At 39.3% G+C, this 23,400-nt stretch overlaps 1 protein-coding gene across 8 annotated transcripts in view; it reads right to left on the bottom strand.

The window, feature by feature from the left end:
* Positions 1-23,400, bottom strand: part of LOC105837479 — an 83,869-nt gene that overhangs the window by 36,060 nt on the left and 24,409 nt on the right. For 7 of the 8 annotated variants that reach the window (XM_036293981.1, XM_036293986.1, XM_036293984.1 and 4 more), the window contains exon 2: positions 10,802-16,742. In XM_036293981.1, coding sequence (XP_036149874.1) covers positions 10,802-16,270 — 5,469 coding nt within the window. In that variant the 5' untranslated portion in view covers positions 16,271-16,742. The remainder of the gene's footprint in view (positions 1-10,801; positions 16,743-23,400) is intronic. The other variant, XM_036293985.1, reaches the window with a different exon arrangement.

The raw sequence follows: 23,400 nt of genomic DNA, 5'->3' as shown, positions 1-23,400 counted from the left end.
GTGGTCTTTGAGAGCATCTCGTCGGAACGTGTGTAAATAAAGTATGAAGCATTAATTCTCATTATCGCAATATGCTTATATATGAATTTGCACTTGTAATGAGTCATTGAATGAGGATGCTTTAATCGACAATAAGGATTATAATCGAAAAAGAGATACTTCAAAAATGCTACAGCAAAAGCGTCATGTAATAGTGCACTATAAAAGTAAAAATACAATTATATGACCACAAAATTTCGAATAAAAGAGATCGTGAAAATAATCTTTATCATCTCACAAAGTGGAAACGGTTTCATCAGCGGCCCGAAAATTCATGCTACACATTTGCGGCGTAGTGACATTTTCTGCCGGCGGCACGATACGCAGATTAATTATTCATAATATATACAGTGAATTTCACTGCACAACGGCTAATTAGAGCTGGTCAACTCATAAATTTCGCCCCGTAGCGAAATTAGATGCAACATTTCCGATGTTAAGTGACATAATTTTTATCAACATGCGGGAATTCGTGCGATATCGGAATTAATTTATTCTTAATAGACGTGATGCGCTCGATAAATATGAAATAAAAATATAAACGCTTGGAGATGCGCTCAAAGACAAGGAAACATACCTACAACTTAATAGTAGATATATATATATATATATATATATATATATATATATATATATATATATCTACACAGAATATAGTATCGCTTCGTGAATATAATTCTGGCAAGCGTTTATACACAATTAACAAAACAGCTAATCGCGTAAATGTATCTGTATGTGTATCTGCATTTGTGTTACTTATTAGTCTCTAACAAGTTTTTCCTTTATCTATTAGGCCTTAACAATGAATTTTGCTTTAATTCGCTTATATACTAGTCGTCAATTGACGGTACTATTCGCTAAGTTAAGAAGCCTTAAGAAATCTTCGCTGTACTACATCGATCAACGAGAGACGAGCGCGTTCACTTCACGCTAGTCTCTCCTGTTAATGATATGACACTTAATGAAACGATATTGGTGATATGGTGCGATTTAAGGTACCTACTCGTCGAGACTATAACACGCAAGATTACGTTAGGGAACATAGGTATGTCGAATTACCTAGTAATTTTTTCAGTAGACTACGCGACGTCGGATATTCCGGTTAAAAGCCAGATTGCTGTTTTCAGATCGGAGCCGCAGAAAAATTCATACGAAACTATGCCATCGTCTCGTCTCGACGAGAAGACACACTTACGATAAAGCTCTCCGCTCTGTGTCCTGCGTTCTGAGTTTTACCTGCGGCCAATGCGTGTACTGGACAAAAATGTGTGTGTGTATGTGTGTATTTGAAAGAGAAATCTTTTCTTAATTTGCCCAATTTATGAATATGATGATTAACTTAGAAATAATTATCAAATGTCAGTCTTAATATTCCAATAATTTCTCTCATTTTATCCACTTTTGTAACGTCGATAATTAATTAAGAGTTTATTATACGGGATACTGTAGGAAAGATTTACTTCTAATGTATATGATATGTAATACGTATGACATGTATAATTTACGTAATACTTATGGTTGCAAAAATCACTTTGTAATAATATATTATACGTATCAAATGACGATTTGCGCGATGATTTACGATGAAAAATGTCGAAATTTCGACAGACTTTGTAATTGATGAATTAAACGGGAATAAAATACATTGTGTGAGAAACGCGATTACAGTTCCTTTTCGCTTCGTAAAGAATTTTTCAGTAATAGTTGGGATGGGTCATTTACAAATTCAAGGGCGACGCTACAATGAGCCATTAGCGAACAAAAATACATACGCATGTAAAATGCTTCTACCCGGTTTCCAAAGAGAGAAAACGTTACGATTGGAAGTTGATTGTACAGTCACGATGCGTATAAAAGTTACGAATCGTTGGAATAGATTTCCCACGGGTTTATATTCGGGAAAGGAATGGATCCGATTGTCACATATATACAAAAGTACGCGTATGTCGATGATTAATGGAAATGGAAATGGAACAAGGTACGAGAAAGCTAATACAGCTTTAGAAAGAAGACTAGTCGGGGAAACGTCCACATGCCGTTTACGTATGCATGCGATATGTACGTGCTTTTGCATAAAAGCCAATTCTGTACTGTGTCCCGGTACTATCATCAACCTACTGAGTATGCGAAAAGCGCATACGCGTAAAAAAAAACATTGGAAGCCGTAAACTTAAGCCGTAACTGCCGCTAAAATGGATTTTACGAAGACCGTCGAAATTCCGGATTTGTTACGATATCGATATGTATGAATACAGCCGTAGTTTATGAATATGTGTTATCATGAGCAAATATAATATGTCATAGAATGTACAAGATAATTATGAAATAAACAGATAATTTTATATAGAAAAAAATAGTTCTAATAGATTGGATTTTCCTTAAGGATAAATAAAGACGTCCGTTGAGTCAATCAATTTCGTGAGGGGATACGTGAGTAAATTCCTGCAAGTGTTTCAACGTTTGTCTAAAACTGGGAATGGCCGCAGGTAACCAGAGACATTCGCCTGGTGTGCCTGTGTACGTATGTATGTGTGTAACTTTGTGGTAACATGGACACCGTGTATATGTAAGTATGCATATGTGATTTCTGCGAATGATATGTCGAGCTGTATGTGTAACGATGCAGCATGGTGTGCGCCTAACTGTGCTAGCGGCCAAGTTGTAGACCCGCGCTGCGTGGTAACCTAATCCCACGTTTGCCTAATCATCCCACAGCTCACCGCGATTTATCTTAAACTTCCGCTTCTGCACGTGGATACATAGCATATATAGTAATATCTAATTCGCCCGTCGTAAATTATTGTTATAGTCCGTATCCGTTGCGTCGCAAGCACCTTTATTGTTGCACCAATAATCATAATTACGGGATATGTATTTGGAATACCCCTATCGCCTGTGTAACAAGGTGGTGTTGCCTGAACACATGTAAGAACACAGAGATATAATATTTCACGTAAGTGGGAGAAAAAGAAAATAAAAACTATTTTATACGTAAGTTTCGGATCGTAAATTTTTTTACACATTCAACAATTCGTTTGCATCTGCTATATCAAGTTTGCGTAATCGTTGCACAACGTTTGAAAGACGGATTTTTGTGTCTAATTGTAAGTGACACGACATCTTTTACGCCTTTCTCCTATGTCGCACGTTTAATGTTCCGTGTAATTTTGATGTGTATGCGTTATGACTGCAGGTAATTACTCACGAATGGTTGCCCGCAATGAATTGCAAGAAGGCAATAAGTGAGGAATACGATTAGTCGTCAGACGTAATTTTAGTCATTCTCTTTAAGCCTGACATCAAGGCTTATTGGAATATGAGCCTTGGTAATCTATATGACTAACAAATTAATTTGAGAATTTTGCGATAAATTGATTCTTAGTTCGTTTATATATATATATATATATATATATGTGTGTGTGTGTGTGTGTGTGTGTGTGTGTGTGTGTGTGTGTGTGTGTGTGTGTGTGTGTGTGTGTGTGTGTGTGTGTGTGTGTGTATGCTTTTGTTACGAATTGCATCTTTAAGTCTTTGTGCAATATATTTCAAATTCAATTTAACAAAAAATGTCTTAATGTGTTATAAAATTGCCGGTACTTTATAATTTCAAATCTTTTCAACGTGCACACTAAATAATATGACTCTTACGCGATATATCAGTGCTGGAATTCCCTATTCATCGTAATTAATGGATTAACAAAGTTAAATGCACTAAAGGCGCATGCAACTTCCTCAGCACGGAGTAACTTCCAGTTATGGAGACGCTAAATGCGTGACAATTGTGATTTTATTACACTCATCTAACAATGAGAGACAATATTAAATAAATCACGACAAGATCGAGAAATATCAAGGAAATATTTGCGAATGTTGTTCAATCGCATTTGCAATTTGTATCTTTTTGATATCCCCTATTACTTTAAAAACACACGAAAGAACGCGTCACTTTAGTTTATATATATATGCCATCGCTCTTCACGCTATCCTCTTTATGAGATATTCCACAAAATTACCGCCCTCACGCGGGCGGGCATGAATTTATTTTCTTAAAGACTAACCCAGATGTGACTCTCTTGACATACGTCATGCTATTTTTTACTTCATTTCACGTACGACCACGTATTTATTATCATGACAACAAAATACGTTTTCTGTCAAAGAAAACGGTTGGAATCTTTTACCAAATGTGAACTCTTTCCTCGAAGCTTAGCTTGGGATCGAAGTATCTTTCTATGAAATAGCCGTTAATGGGTCTCAATTGCATCCTAATGAACTTCATTACATTTTAATAACTGCGAGCAAACTTTTGCGTCATTAAATGTAAAATAAATCTACCGGAGTATTCGTATCAAATTGCTCTTTTACCTCGTAGCTCTTTCTCAAGAACTTTCAAAAAACGATGTGCGTCATACTTACTTGACAGTTTTTTAAAGAATTATCTTAAAATTGAACGTCACTCGCGCACGCGCAAGCGAGACATTGGATTTATGTAATCGATCACTCTCTATTATCTCGGCTAGTTTCTCCGTAACGGAACGTACTAGGTCGCGCTGTCGATATATCGAAAAAATGGTAAGTTTGCGCCTGGCTGGATTGCCAGACAGATCAATTAAAATTAATCCACGCTGCCAATTGCATAGCGCAAAAATACAGAAGAATGTGAAGAACTACTGATTGAAAAATGAATCAGAAATTATAACAAAACAAAGAAAAATTGAATAATCGTTTTATGTTGCACGTTAGCTTTGTCGCAAAAAATAATTTTCGGAAACGAGAATTTTCGTCAAGGTTCCATTGTATTACAGTCTGACATCTGACGACTAATCTTTACCGTCTCTAATTTCATAGAAATTATTTTTTTAACGTCATTTCTGACGATAGCCTTGTTAAATATTAAAAAGAAACGAAAAAAAGAATTTTTTAGAATGTGAGCTTGTGAGATGCTATGAGCTACGTTTGTTTCCCACCTCTATATTTCATTGTCTCGATTATCACACGAAAGCTTATACGCTACGTTTTATCACCTGACTTTGCTAGAAAAACATGACTAAACATTTTGTTATAGTATTAATTGACACAAATCTACCGCGTAGGCTAGTAATATATATGTATATATATACCTTGATGTATATATTTATATGCGTAAATTAGGCGTGTATGTATGTGCGTATATGTGTATGCGTGTGAGAGATGTATCGAAGAAGCGAAGAATATCTTTGGTATATGATACGTGAGTCTGAGAGAGCAAAGAAAAAATCGGCCTGGCGCACCATGCTCGAGCAAGAACTCGATAAGAAGATTACGAGCGTGTATTAGACACTTATAGTGATACCACGACAGTATACATATACAATTATTAGTGACGGTTACTAAGCGTCCAGTATATATTTATCTCGACGCGGACGCGGTAGTATTCGCTCCTTTCACATTACGCTCATATAAAAGTGAGAAACGGTAGAGAATTGGTCTTTGTCGTATATTGGCCTCGTATCGCTGCGTCGATCCCTTCGGGAAAATTCGCGACTCGACTGACGAAAACTTAACGTTAGTATCCGATCGATCGATCGGTCCTTTCGTTTATCAACAACCTCGATAGATAATAGGTAGATAATACGCGACGCGGTAATTGATTTATGCGCAAGCATGAATTCGTGGGCCGACTGCGCTACGTCAGTCGAATCGTTTGTTTGTCTCGAAGACGATTTACGGAACGTCGAGAAGCCAGCCGCTCGATTTTTCTTCCTCGAAGACTCGCTTCGCTCGACGTATCTCGTCCAATTATTATAAAATTCTTTGCATCGGCAGATCATACAATTAAAAAAATGTATTTCACTTTCGCTCCTTGAATGCTCTTTTTTCTTTCTTTCTTTCTTTCTTCTTCCTTCTCTCACTATTCTCAGTGTGATTTTATGCCATCTCTTGAGCCAGATCGTTGTAATTTGCGGAAGTCCAAATTAGATATTTTAATAAACAGAAATGCTATTAAAATGTTTGTTGTGGCCAAATACGCGACGACAGATTTTAATGAGTGATTTATGCAGTAAACGCATGGAAAGTAAATAATAAAAATTTTGTAAAATTGTGCAATAGAAGAAGAGATTTTGTTTGCCTTGCAATCGAGTCTTTAATTAAATAATTAGAGCTCGCGGTGAATTAAATAGCAAACTTATGAGAAAGAATAAATCTAAAGGCGAGAAAAAAATACGGTACGGACAGTTTTTCCCAGCTCTACTGTTCTTTGGCGCTGTAAAGCATTGCGTTATTTTGTGGTGACCTGTGCATGCACACCAACTTGCGTGTATCAGCAGAAACCATTAATTAACAGTCTGACATCCTTCCTGTTGTTGATAGAACCTAGGAATGATTAAGGAAGCTGCATAATGGGGGTGCGTTGTGTAAAACAACGGCTTGTCCGTATGGTATGTTTGTAGATAACGCTATACAAACAAGCGAAATTACATTTTCCGTAATATTTTTCACGACGTAAATTTAGCAAATTATAAATGATTTAAACTCTCCCTTAAATTTTTCAGTGTAAATACCACGTATATTTGTAACAAAATTGAAAGAAGAACGCACCATTTTACATAAAACTCGCGTACCACTTTATATAAAACCTACCGTTTTCTTAACACATTGTAATTAACAAGCGACACTTTTCCTTCAATTTCTGCTAGTAAATGGTGGAATTTGCGTTTGGTTTTACTACCTCGACGGCAAAGTAATCGAACCGTGAATTATAAATGAATTAACGTAGGAAAAAAATTATAATTTCTTTAAAAGGAAAGCAGTAAGAGAGAAAAAATGTGTATATGTTTCTTACTACACACCGAGTTAATTATAATTGGTTTTCAAAGGGAGGAAATAATTGCAATTACCAAATACAAATATGTGAAAATTTTCCTAAAGACTCGTCTTCGAAGGATTTAGAATTATTATTCTACGTTTTTTAAAGAAATTGGCTGGAGAAATTTTTGAATAATTTTGTTTGTTATATTTTCAGTGAGCACTTACTTAAAATGAGCGAAAGTGAAATTTTTGATGCAATTACGGAGGGTTTTTTTAATTCTTATTCTTGTAATCAGCGTGCAAGGCTCAACGACATATAATTTCGAAAGAGTTGCCGGTTTCTTATCACTTATGCCTCATGACGGATTATCTCAGAGGTATTCCTCCATTTCTAATACGCCTTTCTCGTTTTCTCATTTTCTCTTAGAACAATTCCAAAATCTTATTATTCTTCAGTATTATTGACTCTTGCATCGACGACGCCAGTTTCGGTACCTTCTCGATGCTATCTGCTTTTTAAGAAATAATGTGCAAAATTTGTGGTTTCTCTAAAGGTAAAACTTTGTTACATAAAGTATTCTAAAATAATTCTTAGTAAGTAGTTTATTAAAAGTTTTTTAGAACCCGTGCTCTCATGTGAATTTTGCGAGCGTCGAAACTTGGATGCGATTCGCAATTCATCTTTATCATTTGCTCTTGTATAAATTTTAAATTCTTATCCTTCCTTTAATGCTCTTAATAATTCCTTCCTGTTTTGTTCGGCAAATATGCCAGTATCGAAACCAGCGTCTCTACACATTCTTCGAACACCCAGGTACTGCCCCAGTCACCTAATTCTAACACAACACATCGAGAATTACGCAGGATAATATTCCTTAGCTTAAGTACAGTATTATATGGCTGTAAGTCTTTAGATACGGAAGCATATGTATCGGACGTGGTTGTATGTGTGTATGGTGTGTCTTTCGCATGCGTACTCACGTTGTTCATTCATTCGATCATTAAAATCATTTTTTATGCTAGTCGAACAGCTGTCGGTGTACGCAATGCGATCGACCGTACAGAGTAGTATGCACGTTTGTTAATAAGAACAAGGAAAAAGATTTATTTCTGCAAGCTATCAATCGGTTGTAATAATATTCTCCATCGTTTGTATGCACCTTCGATTTAATTATCGAAAATATGAATTGGTGTATTTCTTTGTCCGAAATTTAATAGAAATTATAAATGCAAATTAAATATTTTCGTTAAAGTAACGTTGTTTTAGTATTTAAAACTAATTATAGCTATATCTACACTCTATTGCGACTTTACGTGTAACAGTAACATACAAACTGAATTGAATTAAGTCAATACAGGTTGTTCGGTGTATACAAACGACACGTTACCGGCACGATATAGTTTTATTACTCTACCACGGTATATAATGTGTAATAATTATTACTACACGACGTACAACAACGATCATTAGTCTTGTCGTTTTCCACCTTACCGCAACGTACTGACGACAGCTAGAAAAATTTTGTGCACGCACCGTACATACACGGCAACTTTCTCCGACGTAACAGGCGTCGCGTTTTCGCGTCATATTTTTCAATGTTTGCTGCGATCGGCACAAAGATCATAGGAGGGACTCAAATAATGTCTTTAGGGAGATTTCTCTTGTCTCGGAAGGAAATCTACGAGAGAAGACCTCCCGTCATTAGCTCGTTTCGCGATGGAATGTGTAGAAAAGGTAAGAAGTACAAGCTGCGGAGATATTGTCGACGTAATACTGTCTCTCACACGACGGCGCGAGTTACGAGGTACGCGAGGTATCGATTTTTCTGCATTTACGCGCGATTGAATAGGATGTACCGCCCCGCGGAATATATCGTTGGATTAAATGTGTGCGTCCCTGGATGGCATTAATATCGGGGGTAACGATAAGCGTCGTCGATTTTGGAAGTCCCTGTATTATGGATACCCAAGACGTCTGTTCACCAGTTATCATTATCGATCACAATCGATAGCCCGTCTACTTAACTTGATTCGAAAACACGACGTCAAGTAAAAGTGCCTTGGGCAATTGGTTTTGCTGATAGGAAACGTTGCAAAATTGAATCTATATACTTTGAATTCGCGATGGTAATAAGGAGATGTGTGTGAGTATAACAGTGACGGATATGGATGCAATATTCTATGATGTCAGGAACTAAGAATTCAATATTCGTAGTTTAATCTTATATTCGAGATAACGTGTCTCAAGCGCGAGCGTTTAAAAATGCTATATGGATTTATAGTTGCAATATAAAATTCGCGATCGTAAATCTACTAGGATTTTAAGATCGCATTTAGGACAATCCTGAGTATAAGATTCCGCTATGAATATCATAAAGAGGAATGATCTTTCGTATATACCGCGTGTTTCTTGTGCACGCGTTGGAAATTGCGCAAAATATTTACTTGTCAGTGACCAGCCGTCGCCGGATCTCTTACGCGTTACTTTCACTCATCTCGAATGATTTGTCGCGCTAATAATCGCACCTTTAAAAAAACATGCCCTGTTGTATTTCTCGCGAACTCCTGTGGCGCTACTTCTAGGCACGTATGCGTTTTGCCGCAACGTGCTCTTTCCAGATCGTGGAAACTCCGGGTCATTCGCTGGCGCAATTTCCACTCCGGATCGTTTTACGTCCATTTTCTTCTCTCTCCCTCTCATTCTCTTTCTGCACGATGAATTCACACGATGACTCGCGTATCCGCGAGTGTTTCTAGTTATGTCTTTACAGGCGTTTACGGGAGCGATGGATTTCGATGTTTTACGAAATGCAATTTTCCGCAATGTCTGCGCGACGTGCATTCTTATCGCTATAATGTGACTTATCATTATGCCGTCTGCGATTCTCAGGTAATGTTTAACGCGAACAATGGCGCTTGTACTTTATGTGATTATACAATTTTTGACTATGAGACATGCGAGAGAAATTAAAAGATGATAAGGAAAATGTATGTCAAATGTGAATATCGAAATAAGTAGAAGTAAGGTAAGAATACTTCGACGACGCCTAATAGTTTTTTTAAACAATTATGTGTCACACTTTTCGCAGGCATATTTTCACAACACTTGTTCGCGTCGCTCAGACACAGCGGTAGATTCTAACAATAATAATTACTAGCTTTAAAGCGTATCTACGAATAAAGCACTACCTAATTACATCTAAAATGCTTATTAAATGAGCTTCCCGATGGGCACGCGTCGTCCGCGTGGAGTCTCGAGATCAATCATCGTCGATCACGCTAAATCGAGCGCTACCAAAGCGACATTTCCTCGCCCTTAGAAATATTGCTTGATCAAGCGTTAGTGGTGTTACACTTAAATTGACTAGTATAGTTTGTAACATGTATCTCACACAACCATCTCAGAGGCTGTCAGGTCTCTCTAACAACCTTAGTGAAAGAGAGCGAGCAAAATTGTCGTCGCTCTCTTTGACGGCAAAGCTTGACTTCGTTTCGGTGTCGCGCGCAACATTAACTAGATATACGTGCCACTTGGTGGCACAATCTTAACTTTAACGCCAAATATTGTTAAATTCGCAGTATCTCACCCGTTTTACAGTCGGTTGGCGCACCCGCGTACTCGATATTCGAGATATATAGTATATACGTGCCGCATAATGAGTTCGAGGCACGCGGGAAATCAATCGTTGAGAATTTTACGTCAGTTATCAAAAACAAAGAGCTAAAGCGCTGACGACGCTGAAGATGAAGGGCCTCTTTTTCTGGTACGCGCAAGTACCATCGTTGAGATAAATCGAACTTGACAATAATTGGATATCAGAATTGGGATGTACGGTTCACGTTCATTAAAAAGTGTTAGAATATCATTGTATAAATGACACGTGATAAAAGTGATTCACAATTTTACCCAACCACCGAATCTCGAGTACGCTTTACAAAAGTTTTCGTGACCTCACTTGATCATGATACTCACTGCCGTGGGTCCCTGAGAGATAGCGTTCTCCTTAGAGGCCTCTTCGACCTCCTTGAGCTTCTCCTCGGCCTTACGTTCCTTCAAGGCCTTGAGCAGCTTCCACTTGGACCCGGGTGGGCCAGGACTCACCTGGCCCTCCTTCAATGTCGTGTCCGAGCTTCCGCAGGACGAGGAGTCGATCTTGATCTTCGGTAGACTCAAGGTCGCCGTGGTAGCTGTCTCGGCGCTACCGGCTCCATCGCGCTCGAGGCCTTCAAGGACAGTGCTTTCAGAATCCCAAGCTCCCGGGATGCTGACCGACACTTCGCTAGGTGGTACACTTACGCTACCTTCGCGGGATAAGGAATCCGAGCCCTGCGGCATCTTCTCGCTGTGACGTAGCGTCGAACCGTTGGAGCTTCGTCGTGACTGTTGCTCCTCGAGATCCTTCGGCAATTCCTCTTCCTCTTCCTCGTCCATCGATTGTCCGGGACTATCCGGACCGGATGTTTCGCCGGAAGAACCCTCCTCCGTAGGCGGTGGAGGCTTCTCCTTTTTAGCTTCTATCTCGTGCGCCCACGTATGGTAATCGGTTACCCTGGCGAACACAGATTCCACGCTTTCTGCAGATTTCCGTTTAGGTATAGGCTTCTCGTCACGATACCTGCTATCGTTCTCTTCGAAGCGATGTTCCTTAACGACTGTACCGTTCATCCTGCTTCGCGTTTCTTCTCTGATTCCTTCCTTTTTCTGATCTTTCGGTTTTGTGATGGCTTTCAACTTGAGTTCTTTCAGAACAAATGACATTTTTTCTTTTACCGTTTCGTCCGGCTGATAAGCCTCATCTTCAGGTTCTTCGATCAGTGCTTCGGTCATTTCCATCTCAGATTGTCTCTCCAGCTCCTCAAGTTTTCTTAATTCGTAACAGTACCATTCATCTTCAGAATCAATAGAGTCCTCGGTGCTTTGTCGCCTTGAGGACACTCTCGATGTACTTCTGTATGAATGAGTACTGCGATTATCCTCATCAGGTTCACCCGGTCGTGATCCGGCCCAAGGAATTTCTAGAGATTGCTGGTGGCGTGGTAGAAATCGACTTCCTCCCGTGGTATTGTAACCCCTTATGGATGCCGATGGACTGCCCTCCGACGGTGGGGCCTCTTCCGATAAACTGGTAACCAGTTCCGGTAATTTTGCGCTGCTAGACTTCTCACTCTTCTCGCTTTTTTCTGACACATCTTCCGGATACTCAAAACTCGTTTCCAATTGTGCTGGGCCCTCCTCGGCCGGTTTTTTCTCGTTATTCTCGTCGGTCGCCGATTGCTCGTCAGACACTGTCGAAGATTGTCGTTGGCGGTATTTGCCGAGCGCTCGTGACACAGCAAATTCCATACTTGAGCCACCAATCAAAGTAACTGGAGGCAGTTTTGGCGCCTTCTCGTTAGGGGCCTCATCTGAACTACCCGTCGATCTCTTAATATCACCGACGGTTTGGAAAATTGACGATCCACCGGATCCCGAACCAGTACTCTTTCCTGAAGCTTCTTCTTCGAGCAAAGCCATCTGATCGTTTGTGTCATGCTCGTTAACCTCTATCTTTCTTTGATCCTTTTCTTTGGGCCATGTATCTTGAAGAGCCTGTTGTTGTAATTGTTCCTGATGCTGTTGTATCTGTTGTTGAAGAGCTTGCTGTTGTTGCTGAAGCACCTGCTGCTGCTGAAGTTGGAGCTGCTGTTGTTGTTGCAGCGCCTGCTGCTGCTGAAACTGGAGCTGTTGTTGTTGCATATATTCTTTTTGTTGCGCTTGAATTTGTGCCTGCTGTTGTTGCTGTTGTACTATCATCTGCTGCGGCATCTGAGGAGGTTGTTTCCTTTTCGTGCTCGCCGTCTTTACTTTAGCAAAGAAAGGTGGTTCCTGAACAATGTCAGACATGACACTGTCTTCATCCTCCGAGAGACCGCTTTGCCGACCACTGCTCCATTCTGTCTCAGACTGTTCCGGATCGGACAGAGATTGCGATTGATGACTGCGACGCTTGGCCTTCTGGAGAATGCCGGAGACCGTGGAAACTAAGGTATGTTTTTTCTTTTTCCTGGCAGTCTGTGCTCTACCTCGACCTCTGCCTGTCATTTCAACAGGCAATCTTTGCTGCTGACCGTCTTGCGGCACATCTAGATCTTCTCTTCTGACACCACCTGGTAACGATTGACTTCTATGACGTTTGGTAAGGTGTAAATCAGGCAGCCAATTGCTCATAGAGCTCATCGCGTTCTTTAGCGAAGAGCCTCTCCTTACTTTTTTTGACAGTTTGTTATTATCGATCTCATGATCTTTTAAATTCGAGGAGATACTGATGTATCCGGATTGCGAGACTATTACACTCGAGGCGTCATAATAGTCGGTCTGCTGCGTCTGTTGTTGCTCTATCCTTCCGCTCTCGTGATCTTGAATGTATTGATGTTCCCTTTGCCATTGTCTTTGATAACCATCTGCCAGTTGCGCGCTCTCGGCACTACTCAATCGCTGACTGTACGGCTGATATTGCTGCTGATAAGCTTGTGGATAATTCTGATTCGCATAAATATGATGCTGTTGATATGCTGAATGCGCTTGATAGGCCGGCGGTTGAGGATACCTCCGGTCCGTGTACGGGCTTTGAGCGTAGCTCCCGTCGGAAGTTAAGGACCTGATGCTGGAAGATGTTGAATCGTGAGGTATCTGCTCCTCCATCGAGTTTAGCCATGACGAACTCTCGTTTGTCTCCGTACGCGCCAGATTAGTCGCGCTGGTCGGATAATACGAAAGAGCATCCGTAATGTTGCCGGTGGGAAACATTGTGCGATACATTGCTGCCTTGTATCCTTCGTGGTTCGTCATACCATCTGTGAAAGAGCTTCCGCGTATCGGCTTCTTCCCATGGGTCATCATAGTACTCGTCGTCTCCGTATATTGAAGAGTACCATAACTATCTTGATAGTTGGTATATTGGTGGTCCATTGACTCAGAAGAAGAGTAATAAGCCGAGGTGGTAGTCTTGGGTCCGTAACTCCCAGAACCGCTGGTATAGACACTTGTAATACCCTGCTGTCGATTACTACCAGCTACGGAGTAAATAGCCGGTTGTTCCGATCTGTAAATATAATCTGCGCTCGTACCGGAAGACGTCGAGCCGTAAATATGTTGAATACTCTGCTGACGAATGGGACGTTTCTTGGGGCTCTGACAGGTAGTAGTTACACTCGGGGCTGTTGGTGGCTCAAAAGTATAGTCTTCTTTGGCCGGTGACTTACTGGCGGTCGTATATGCCGACAAGTGATTCATTGTAGTTGTGTAAGGACTGGATGTAGTCGTCATGGTATTCGCGAAGGCGTCCCTACCTTCAGGAGTGTCATAGAGAGGTTCCTGCGTGATAACGGTAGTAGTGGTCGTTTCTGGAAGTGGCGGTATTGGACTAGATGTTCTGGCGGGCTGTGTACTAGGTATAAGACTACTTGCGCGGGTATGATCTACCGAATAAGAAGTCAACATTTTAGCGATAGAACTCTTTGGGGAACACGGCGACTTATCTAAACTGCTCCAACCACTCATAGAAGACAGACCGGAATCAGATTTAGCTGTGACTATATTAGCGGCACTGCCAGATTTAACCGCGTGTTTCGGCGATACTCGTGGTGATTTGGGCGAGTGAGGAGTGCGAGGACTAAGACGACCCTGCTCCATGGAAACCAGCTTTTCCGCGTTTCGTATGAAACTCGGGCTCTGAGATCTCTTCGCGTCCGGTTCTCTTTGCTCTGCGCCGGGCATAAGAAAAGTTTCGGTGGTGTCTCTTGGTGCTGGTGGAGGTGGTGAGCTAGGTGACGGACTAGGTGGCGTACGACTTTCCTGGAATTCGAGATTGAGTCGAGCGGCACTACCAAAGTAACCGTCCTGTCTGGTGCGAAGACCTTGGACACTGTGAACGCTGTGTACGCTGCCGGCTGATAAAGTGGGTGACGATACTTTCTCGGTGGTTGTACTATAAATGTTGGGTGAGGCGCAAGTGACGGCAGTCGCAAAGCTCTCTGCCATCAGATCTGTCAGCTCCTTATTCTCTGCGTATCCTTTTGCAAAGCTACCGACATCGATCGGCAACTGGATCACGGGCTCCGGGCTCTTTTCTAATATAGCCGATGTATATCCTAATCTAGGCGGGGTATAAGTAGTCGAAATGGAGTCTAAATTACTCCTGGACGTAGAGGTCAGTCTTGGCGATATAGATCTCGTTGTGAAGTCGCCATCGGTGGCCAATCCACTGTCAGTGCTGACTCTGGAGATCGATCTGCCGGTTGAGCCGGGACTTTTGGAAAAGGTCCAACTGTCCACATCGGTTTCCGCGTAGATCTTCCTCAGTTGTTCGTCTATGCTGCTCGCCTCCTCCGCCAGTTTCGCCTCGGCTTCAGATGCATATTGGTTGCGTTTCGGCGAGTCTATCAGTCTCGATTGCAATTCTATCAAATTTTGTGAATCCTTTTGCAATTTGCTGCTTAGCCTATCTATTTCGTGTAATTTTTCTAATGCTACTTGATCAAGGGAACTGAGTCTCGAAAGTTGAGCAAGATCTTGCTCGCTGACGCATGGTGTGTTCCCTCTGTAGCTCTTATAGTCAGCCGCACTAAACACCTCACCCTCGTCCTCATCCGCCTCATCTTCCTTCTTCATTAGGGAGGTTTGCACTTCCTCCTTGGTCGGTTGGCTAGATAGCTCTTCTAGTTCTTTATCCTTTGGTATAGTCTTGTCGAAGATACTGGTCTCGATCTCTTTCTTTCCGTTTATGTCCTCGTCTTCGGCTTCCTCCCAAATCATACCCAGCTGCGACGTCGGTCTCGATGTATCGCCGCAAATCAGATCTTCCCTGTACGCGTTATTCAGGCTTCTGTAGAATGCCTCGTCGGGAATGTTACCCTCTTCCTCGAGGGTATCCAAATTCCTGACATTCCTGTGCATATCAGTGACCACAGCCGCGGCCGTTGTACTGTCCTGCGTGAGTCCGTGCATCCTTGCAAGTTCCTGTTGAGCCAGTTTCTCTCGTAATACGGTGGTGTCCTCGATGCCTATCGCAGCACCCAGGCTCTTTGCTATCGCATCTAGCTCGCCTACTGAACTTTGCTGATTTGCCAAAGTCTCCTCGACGATACTTACATTGTCGTGAGTACCACCGCTGGTATAAAACTCGATCAGCTGGCTAATGACTGTCTGTTGTTCGTACAAAAGACCCTCCAGCTTTTCTAATCTCTCCCACATTTTAATATACTCTTGACTTAGGAGATCTAATGCTCTCCATGCATACTTCAACTCGGTTTCAAGGATGTTCAGTCTCGTGCCTAGTCTCTCCATGTAGTCGCCTATGATGTAATCGATATTGCCGTCGCCGGCTGCGGGATAGCTCGGTAAGACTGGCGAATGAGTTCTGGGACTAGTCGATGCTGGACCGCCTAATTTTGTCGAATCCATATTTCAGCCTTAATCTGATTGCGTTGCAAGTACTTTTATCGTAACCTCTTTTCTTGTTTTTATGCGCCTATGTTTCTATTTGATGATCCCTGAAGTGAGTCATCGTCGAGGCTCTCTACCAAATCAAGTCACATTCTCCCTTGTGGACCAAGAAGGAACATGAATTGCAGCTTGGTGAATCTCACGGAGGCCATTGGTGTAGTCGAGGTTTTGGTCGTTGCGTCGCGTTTCATCATGATCTCCATGTTGGCTTTTGAATTCTTATACACAGTCTAACTATGTCCTACGATTTCTTGATCACTTTTACGTCTACATGTATTAAGTGTCTCTTTTCACGTTTCGTTCTATAGGCTACACTGCGTACACAAAGTTTGGAAGTCGTTAGGATCCAATCTTGATAAAATGCTCGAGATCGCACGACACTCTGCAAATGGCACTTTGTAACTGGCCTCGTTCATGCCGCCGTTGTTATCTGCAAAATAGCAAAAGCCAACCCGTGCGGCTTGGTATAAGGGATACCGAATACCAAGTCAACATCGAGTATCAAGTCAACAGCTTCCATGGTGTTTGCGTTATCTCGATACACATCATCAACGATGTACCGTAAAGTAAAGATAACAGAATTATAAATATGTTGAGGTATTTGCTTCACATCCATGAGACAAAAAAGTTTCTAAATACGTAATCTAAAACTGTATTATTAAAATTAATTATCATAGGTTAACTATAAGTATGTGTTGGCATCAAGATTTCCGTCTAATTGCGCCTTGTTGGCCTCAATCTAAACTTAATAGCGACGAGGCAAGACTCTACCTGTGAAATAGATCGAAATTCCGTCAAATATATGTAGTTACTTAAATATTACATCGCGTGCTACGATAAAATCGATTAGCCGATATAATTTATGAAAATAAAAAATTTAAGAAATGTACTTCATTTACACGTCATCGTGCTTATTGATCTAGCACGACTCTACTCGGTATTCTGCTATGGATTACATTCGCATATCGTATACCGATGTAACTAAAATAACCATCATGACCTGAAAAACCAATTAGTCGATCGTATCTATATAGATCTTGGATTTAGATCTTCATGAATTGTCGACAAATCAATTCTTTATTGCTGTTATTTCTACCTCGTACACATATCGATATTTCTCTTTTTATATCTGTTTTTCCCGGCATAATTATGCTAAACAATACAGCATGGACAAGATACTATTCTCTTTGTTGGCAATGAAATTACTATTCCGTAATAATAATAGGAAAAGGTGTCGCCTTAAGCTACCCGAAATAATCGTGTAATCTCGAAGATCGTTAAAACAAATAAAGTTCTACTTATATAATTCTTGATTGTTACATTATAAATTTTTAATAATTTACAAAACGTGATATTGTCAAATATAAATTATATTATATATCATTAATTAAAATTTATTCTACTAATTGTTAATTTAATATATATTAAATCGAGAAATACCTTTTTAGAATAACACAACGTTTTAACTTTTCTTTAATTAAAAGATACTAATGTAACTCAAGCATGCCGACAAATATATAAAATAAAATCAGATGTAACTGTCGTGATTCAAAATATTTCGCAATATTTTGCATCCAACTTTGTTAAGATAAATTATTTCTAAAGTCTAAAGATCCTACCAGTGAGTGACTTGCTATTTACGATCGTATATCAAGCGACACGTGCGTTTATTACGTGCCCTTTTTATATTTTACACTCGGGAATCGAGCTACATCGTTTCACGTGCTGTTAGCTTCCTATCGGTTTCCTTCTGGTTAAGCGAGCGGACCGCAGAAAAGAATATCGTCACGATATTGCGCTGGATATGTATGTGTACTGCAGACAGATTCTTGGCCGGGTTAAAATGAGCATTCGAGTTGCACAAAAGATGCGAACGCTTATATCGCCATTGTGAGAATTCAACTTGTGGAAGATTTCTCCCGCTTGCAAATATTTCCCCTTGCCGCGTTTATTTGCGAGTACCGACAAGCAGGAAATAAGTTCTCTCTCGCTCTCTCTCTCTCTCTCTCTCGATATATTTTGTATATATTTTGTATATATATATATAGCTTTAATATCGTTCCCTTATGACTCGCCCTTCTGCACGCATCACATTTTAACCTTCGACAATAATAATACCTTCGACAATAAAAATTATCATCACCATTAATCACAGAATTAACAGCTATTAATATGCAACGGTTATTTACGTCAAAGTATAACGTTTCTTTATGGGCCAGTTATTTTTATTCCCGCTCATGTGTTGTCGCTCTACATCTTTCCGATATCAATTGCAGATGGCTGATAGCATGTAAACACAGTAAAGCCGAATGATTATCGATTTACTACCTACTACGTATCAACTGGAATGTTTATTGTACTATATTCATACGAAGATTACTATTCACATGATATAGTAGGCGGTTCAGTCTTGATAGTTCTTCTAGTAAGCTTTATATCTCACGTCAAAACGATCATTGCTGACACGATAAGTGCCGTTCGATATCAACGCCGGTGAAGTTGCATCTTTTCTATTCCCTATGAAATAGAATGAAAACCGAGATAGTAGTAAAACGAATCTCTGAGAATGTTTCCCAACTATTTCAGATTTTACTTTAAGCCGACCTAATCCGCTTCGCAGTTAATTGAATTAAGAATGGAAGTCTGGTGGATTGGCGACGAGAAGTCTGTCGGAAATCGAGTATTTCGATGCAACAAGTCACGTCATATATCTATTATTTGATATCCACCGAATAGATTTTATTTGCAAAATCATTCCAATGTAGATTATTCTTATCAAAGATGAATATCACTGCAAAATTGATCGCAAATTGATAAATTTTCTTGTGCGATTGGATTCGTATTTTTTGTATCTTTTGCAGTTTCCACTCTAAATTTCCACCTTTAAAGAGAATTTTGATAGGCTCGCGGACAAAGTAGATAAAATGTCAGCCAGTAGCGAGAAATAAAATTTATTACACTTTATAAAAAGGATATTCTCTTTGGTCTATAGAAAATTTGAAAATTTATGGGCATCTGTTTTTTCCACAAATTCGGCTCATCTCATAAATCTCACAAAAATCTTTTGTCCACCTTTTTATACAGAAATCGCAGAAATGTATTATATATTCTCTTATATTCTCTAAAATAACGTAATGATTTATTTATATTTTCACGGTGAACGATATCGTAAGTAGTATTTTAGGATAATTTATAGAAAAGCTTACTTATATGCGACACGAAAAATTTCTGACGAAAAATGACGTAAAGCACTTTTAACCGAGTGAAACATCCCGTTAGAGAAAAACCTCCGCTCGACCGCTTCTGGATAACATAAGAGACCGTAATCTTGTTAAAAAGGGGCTGAGATTAATTTACAACACGTCATGTATAGAGAAAAATGGGACAACCCTGTGAGAATTTTATCGTCGGAGATTTTCTTATATGCATACATGTTTATAAAAAAAAACATCCTTCTGAAATGCGCGCGCGAGACTAGTCGAAAGGGAAAGAAAGAGAATTTGAATACATCCAAGGAATAAGAAAACAAAACTAGTTATTCGTTTAATTACTTGTATTGTTGTAGAACTTTAGAGAGTTAGCACTTGCGTGATATCTCGCTATATGCAGTTTAATACAATCATAAATTTTAATTTTCAATTTTATTGCAATACAGTTGTTACTAACTTGTAACAGGCCTTTCCATTGATATAGTTTTCTTCTCGAGCTTTCCGTGAAAAAAATTGTTTTCTAGTTTTTTTTTTCAAGATACAAAGAAGACGAATACGTAAATTTATTCTCATTACGTGTTTCATAAAAGTATTTGGGTATACCTTTCTGTTGAATTATTTTCAACAAAACACATGCAGTGAATCATAAACGTTCTAAAGTGAAATGGTCACGGTATCAGCAATTAACCCTGTACAATCTGCAAAGAAAGCTGTATTCTTTTTCTCTTTATTATAGTTTCATTCTGAAAGTTTCAAAGTTGCAATAAAACAAGAGTATTATTACATTTCTTTGCGTGATTTAATTATTGATATTGCATGCGAGTACCTTAATAAAATGTTTATGATACCACGTAATGTGTGTGTGTGTGTGTGTGTGTGTGTGTGTGTGTGTGTGTGTGTGTGTGTGTGTGTGTGTGTGTGTGTGTGTGTGTGTGTGTGGGAGAGTGTGTGGAAGAGTGTGTATAGTCTTAATAAAAAATCCCTAGATATCGTAATATATAATTCGCGTAAAGGATCAAAGGAAATACATACAACAATAATTTCGTCTAATAGCTATGACGGTATCATTGCTTTTACTTGAGCTTTCTTTCACGCGCACATATGTTCGTCCATTTCTAAAAAGACTACAAATAAGTTGCGCCGGAAATGAAATATGGGAGAGACTGGATTAATTCTATCTTAGAAGAGGAGAAAATGAGTTCCCGCAGACGACAAGAACAAATACGAAATTTATATGATGCTGTAGAAGTAAGTTCTTCAAGATAATGCCATGCACATATAGACAAAATTTATCAAGCACACAGGTTTCTCTCTTTTTCGGTATTAGCATTATTAATTGCTATGAAACCATTCTTACATGGCAGAAGTCGCTTTGTAATCTTGTCGAGCTATGAAAATAAAAGAATTAGTCTGTATTATTTTGTCGATGTGTAGCGAATATTGCGATTAAACAATATTATTGCTATAAAACATTGTTATTTATTTGTGTTTGTGTAATTTTCAACCAAAACATAAATTTTCAAAATAACGTTAATGAAGTTTCGACACAATATAAGCTATTTAGAGTATAAGCTGAAACACAGTAGATATGATATGTTAAATCGTATTTGTTTTCACTTGCTTATGCAATATTTAACGAGCTGCAGAAAGCTTCTCCGATATTCTATTATAACGTCACAACAAACTTTCAACGAATTTAAATATAATCAAAAATATAAAGTATTAACACAAAATAATTATTATAGTGTTATAATATTACAATTTACACACTCAATAAAAACAAGTAATTGTTTCTAAAATGTTCTATAAATGAGCAACAAATGTTTTACACCCTAGGCAATGAAGAAACTACAAGATACCTCTTTTATTAAATTTTGGGGTTTGCCCGTATTGTCGCACGACGGATTTACAAGTTGCGTCATCGTAATGTACAATATATTGTGGTTACCCGGCGCAATTCAGTTTATATATCCAATAAACCACGCCGTGGAAAAGGCATTATAGTCTTGGAAACAACTTGTGGCGGTCTCACCCGAGATATATGTATGTATATCGATACCGTGCTGCGTTCTTGTTCAAAGTTTAAGTGACCCGCCATTATAAAAACGAATAGAAACTATCGAAGAAGCAGCTGGGTCCGGTCAATTATTAATCTGACTGAGCGACAAAATGTGCCATCGTGTATTCGAAGATATTTATACTCGTTTATAAATTTTAATGATCTTCATTGCCGAAAGCCCAACGTGGCCTAACGTTTGTTTCATGGCATCCGAGGAATATTGTTGATATTGTCCTGGAATAGTCGTTTGCGCGTTTAAAAACGTTCGGATTATGATGAGATTAATCCACAAGATACACATTTTACAAGATGCAAAAAAATAATCTTGCAACTTCAACAAAACTTATATGTGTGTGAAATCTAGCTGAGATAGAAAAATAATTACCAAATACTGTAATATGTGTATTTATTGTATTTAATCAATCTAGCTGATAGAAGAATTTTCAAATTCTATACGTGACAGCCAAAATTTTAGATAATATCAAAATTAGCAATACATTTTGATTGTAATATCAAGAAATCTGTCTATATCAGCAAATTTTTTGGGATGTATGTACATTTAATGAGGGATTTAAGCGAAATTCAACTAACATGTCTTCATTATTGGGTATCAAATTTCCTACAATTGTATCTATTTTCGTTATCTCTATTTGTTATTAACATCCGTCTCCTTAATGAAAATTAAACAATCTATTTTAAAAACGGTTGATAATTTATGGCGTTTCCAGCTTTCGATTCCATCGAATGCGATTTCGTTTCGAGTTCGAGAGTCGGCTTCTCTCTAAACTTTTAGGCTGGTTTCACACAGACCCGATAAAACCGGTATCGCCGTCTTCACGGACGCATAAAATACATCCGAGACTATTAGAAGCGGATTTACGTGGCTTCTTTTTACGAGAAAGTTCATTTCTTAAGAAAGGAGGGGTAAGAACCCCGGCAAAATGGAATTGGATTTCACTTGTAAGCCCTGCGCACGACTTTCATACGTGAGGCTAAGCACTTACAGTCGTACTCTCGCTCAATGAAGATAAATCCGCTGACATAAAATAATATCGTTTATTACGTTGCGAAAAATATTGCGTAATTGAACACGGGATAATGTCTACTTTTCGCGACGATAAGCCTCGATACTTTAGCCGTTTCGAATGTCCCAAATACTCTCTTATGTTCCTGCTGATCTCATTCGAAGAAGCCTCCTGCTCTTCTATCATCAAGTTGACCTCGAGAGATTATCTTTCTGACCTTACGTAGGAAAAATAAGTTGCTTTGCAACACTCGCTGAGAAGTAGGGAAAAGCGAAATGTTTCCAAAGGAATACGGCGACAGACGTTGAAATGGAATTCGATTCTGCACGGATGTTGCGCGTGTATTGTCGGTAAATTGAAAAAGCCAGGTTTTGGCAGGTGGAGATATGTTTCCGATGCTGTGAGCAATAACGTCCGAGCATTGAGTCTCAAATGTAATTTACTTTAAGAAGCAATTGCGCGTATTGTATCCCTATATGTTCATGGGAGATTCTTTGTTATTAGATTATTATTTGTAGGTACATATTTATAGTTAATATAGGGCTCACAATTTCTATTGTTCCTGCGTTATCTTGCTCGCAGTAATATCGCGATTAAACTAATATTTCACCTAATGAGGAATAATTTTCTTTACGAGGTTCGTGGAACTTCTTTCGTAGACTCTGACATTCGAAAAGCAAAGTTCCATAAGAAGTATTCCCTTGCGAGCGTGATCGAGATAGTTTCTCTTTTTTCAGAAATACATTTTTCATCGCTACTGCGCCGTCGAGTCGTTCACGATCCAGTGAAGCTCGA

Source organism: Monomorium pharaonis, chromosome 11, assembly GCF_013373865.1.
Source record: "Monomorium pharaonis isolate MP-MQ-018 chromosome 11, ASM1337386v2, whole genome shotgun sequence".
Lineage (NCBI taxonomy): Eukaryota > Metazoa > Arthropoda > Insecta > Hymenoptera > Formicidae > Monomorium > Monomorium pharaonis.
The sequence above is the reverse complement of the archived record's forward strand: the minus strand, read 5'-3'. Positions and strand labels throughout refer to the sequence as shown.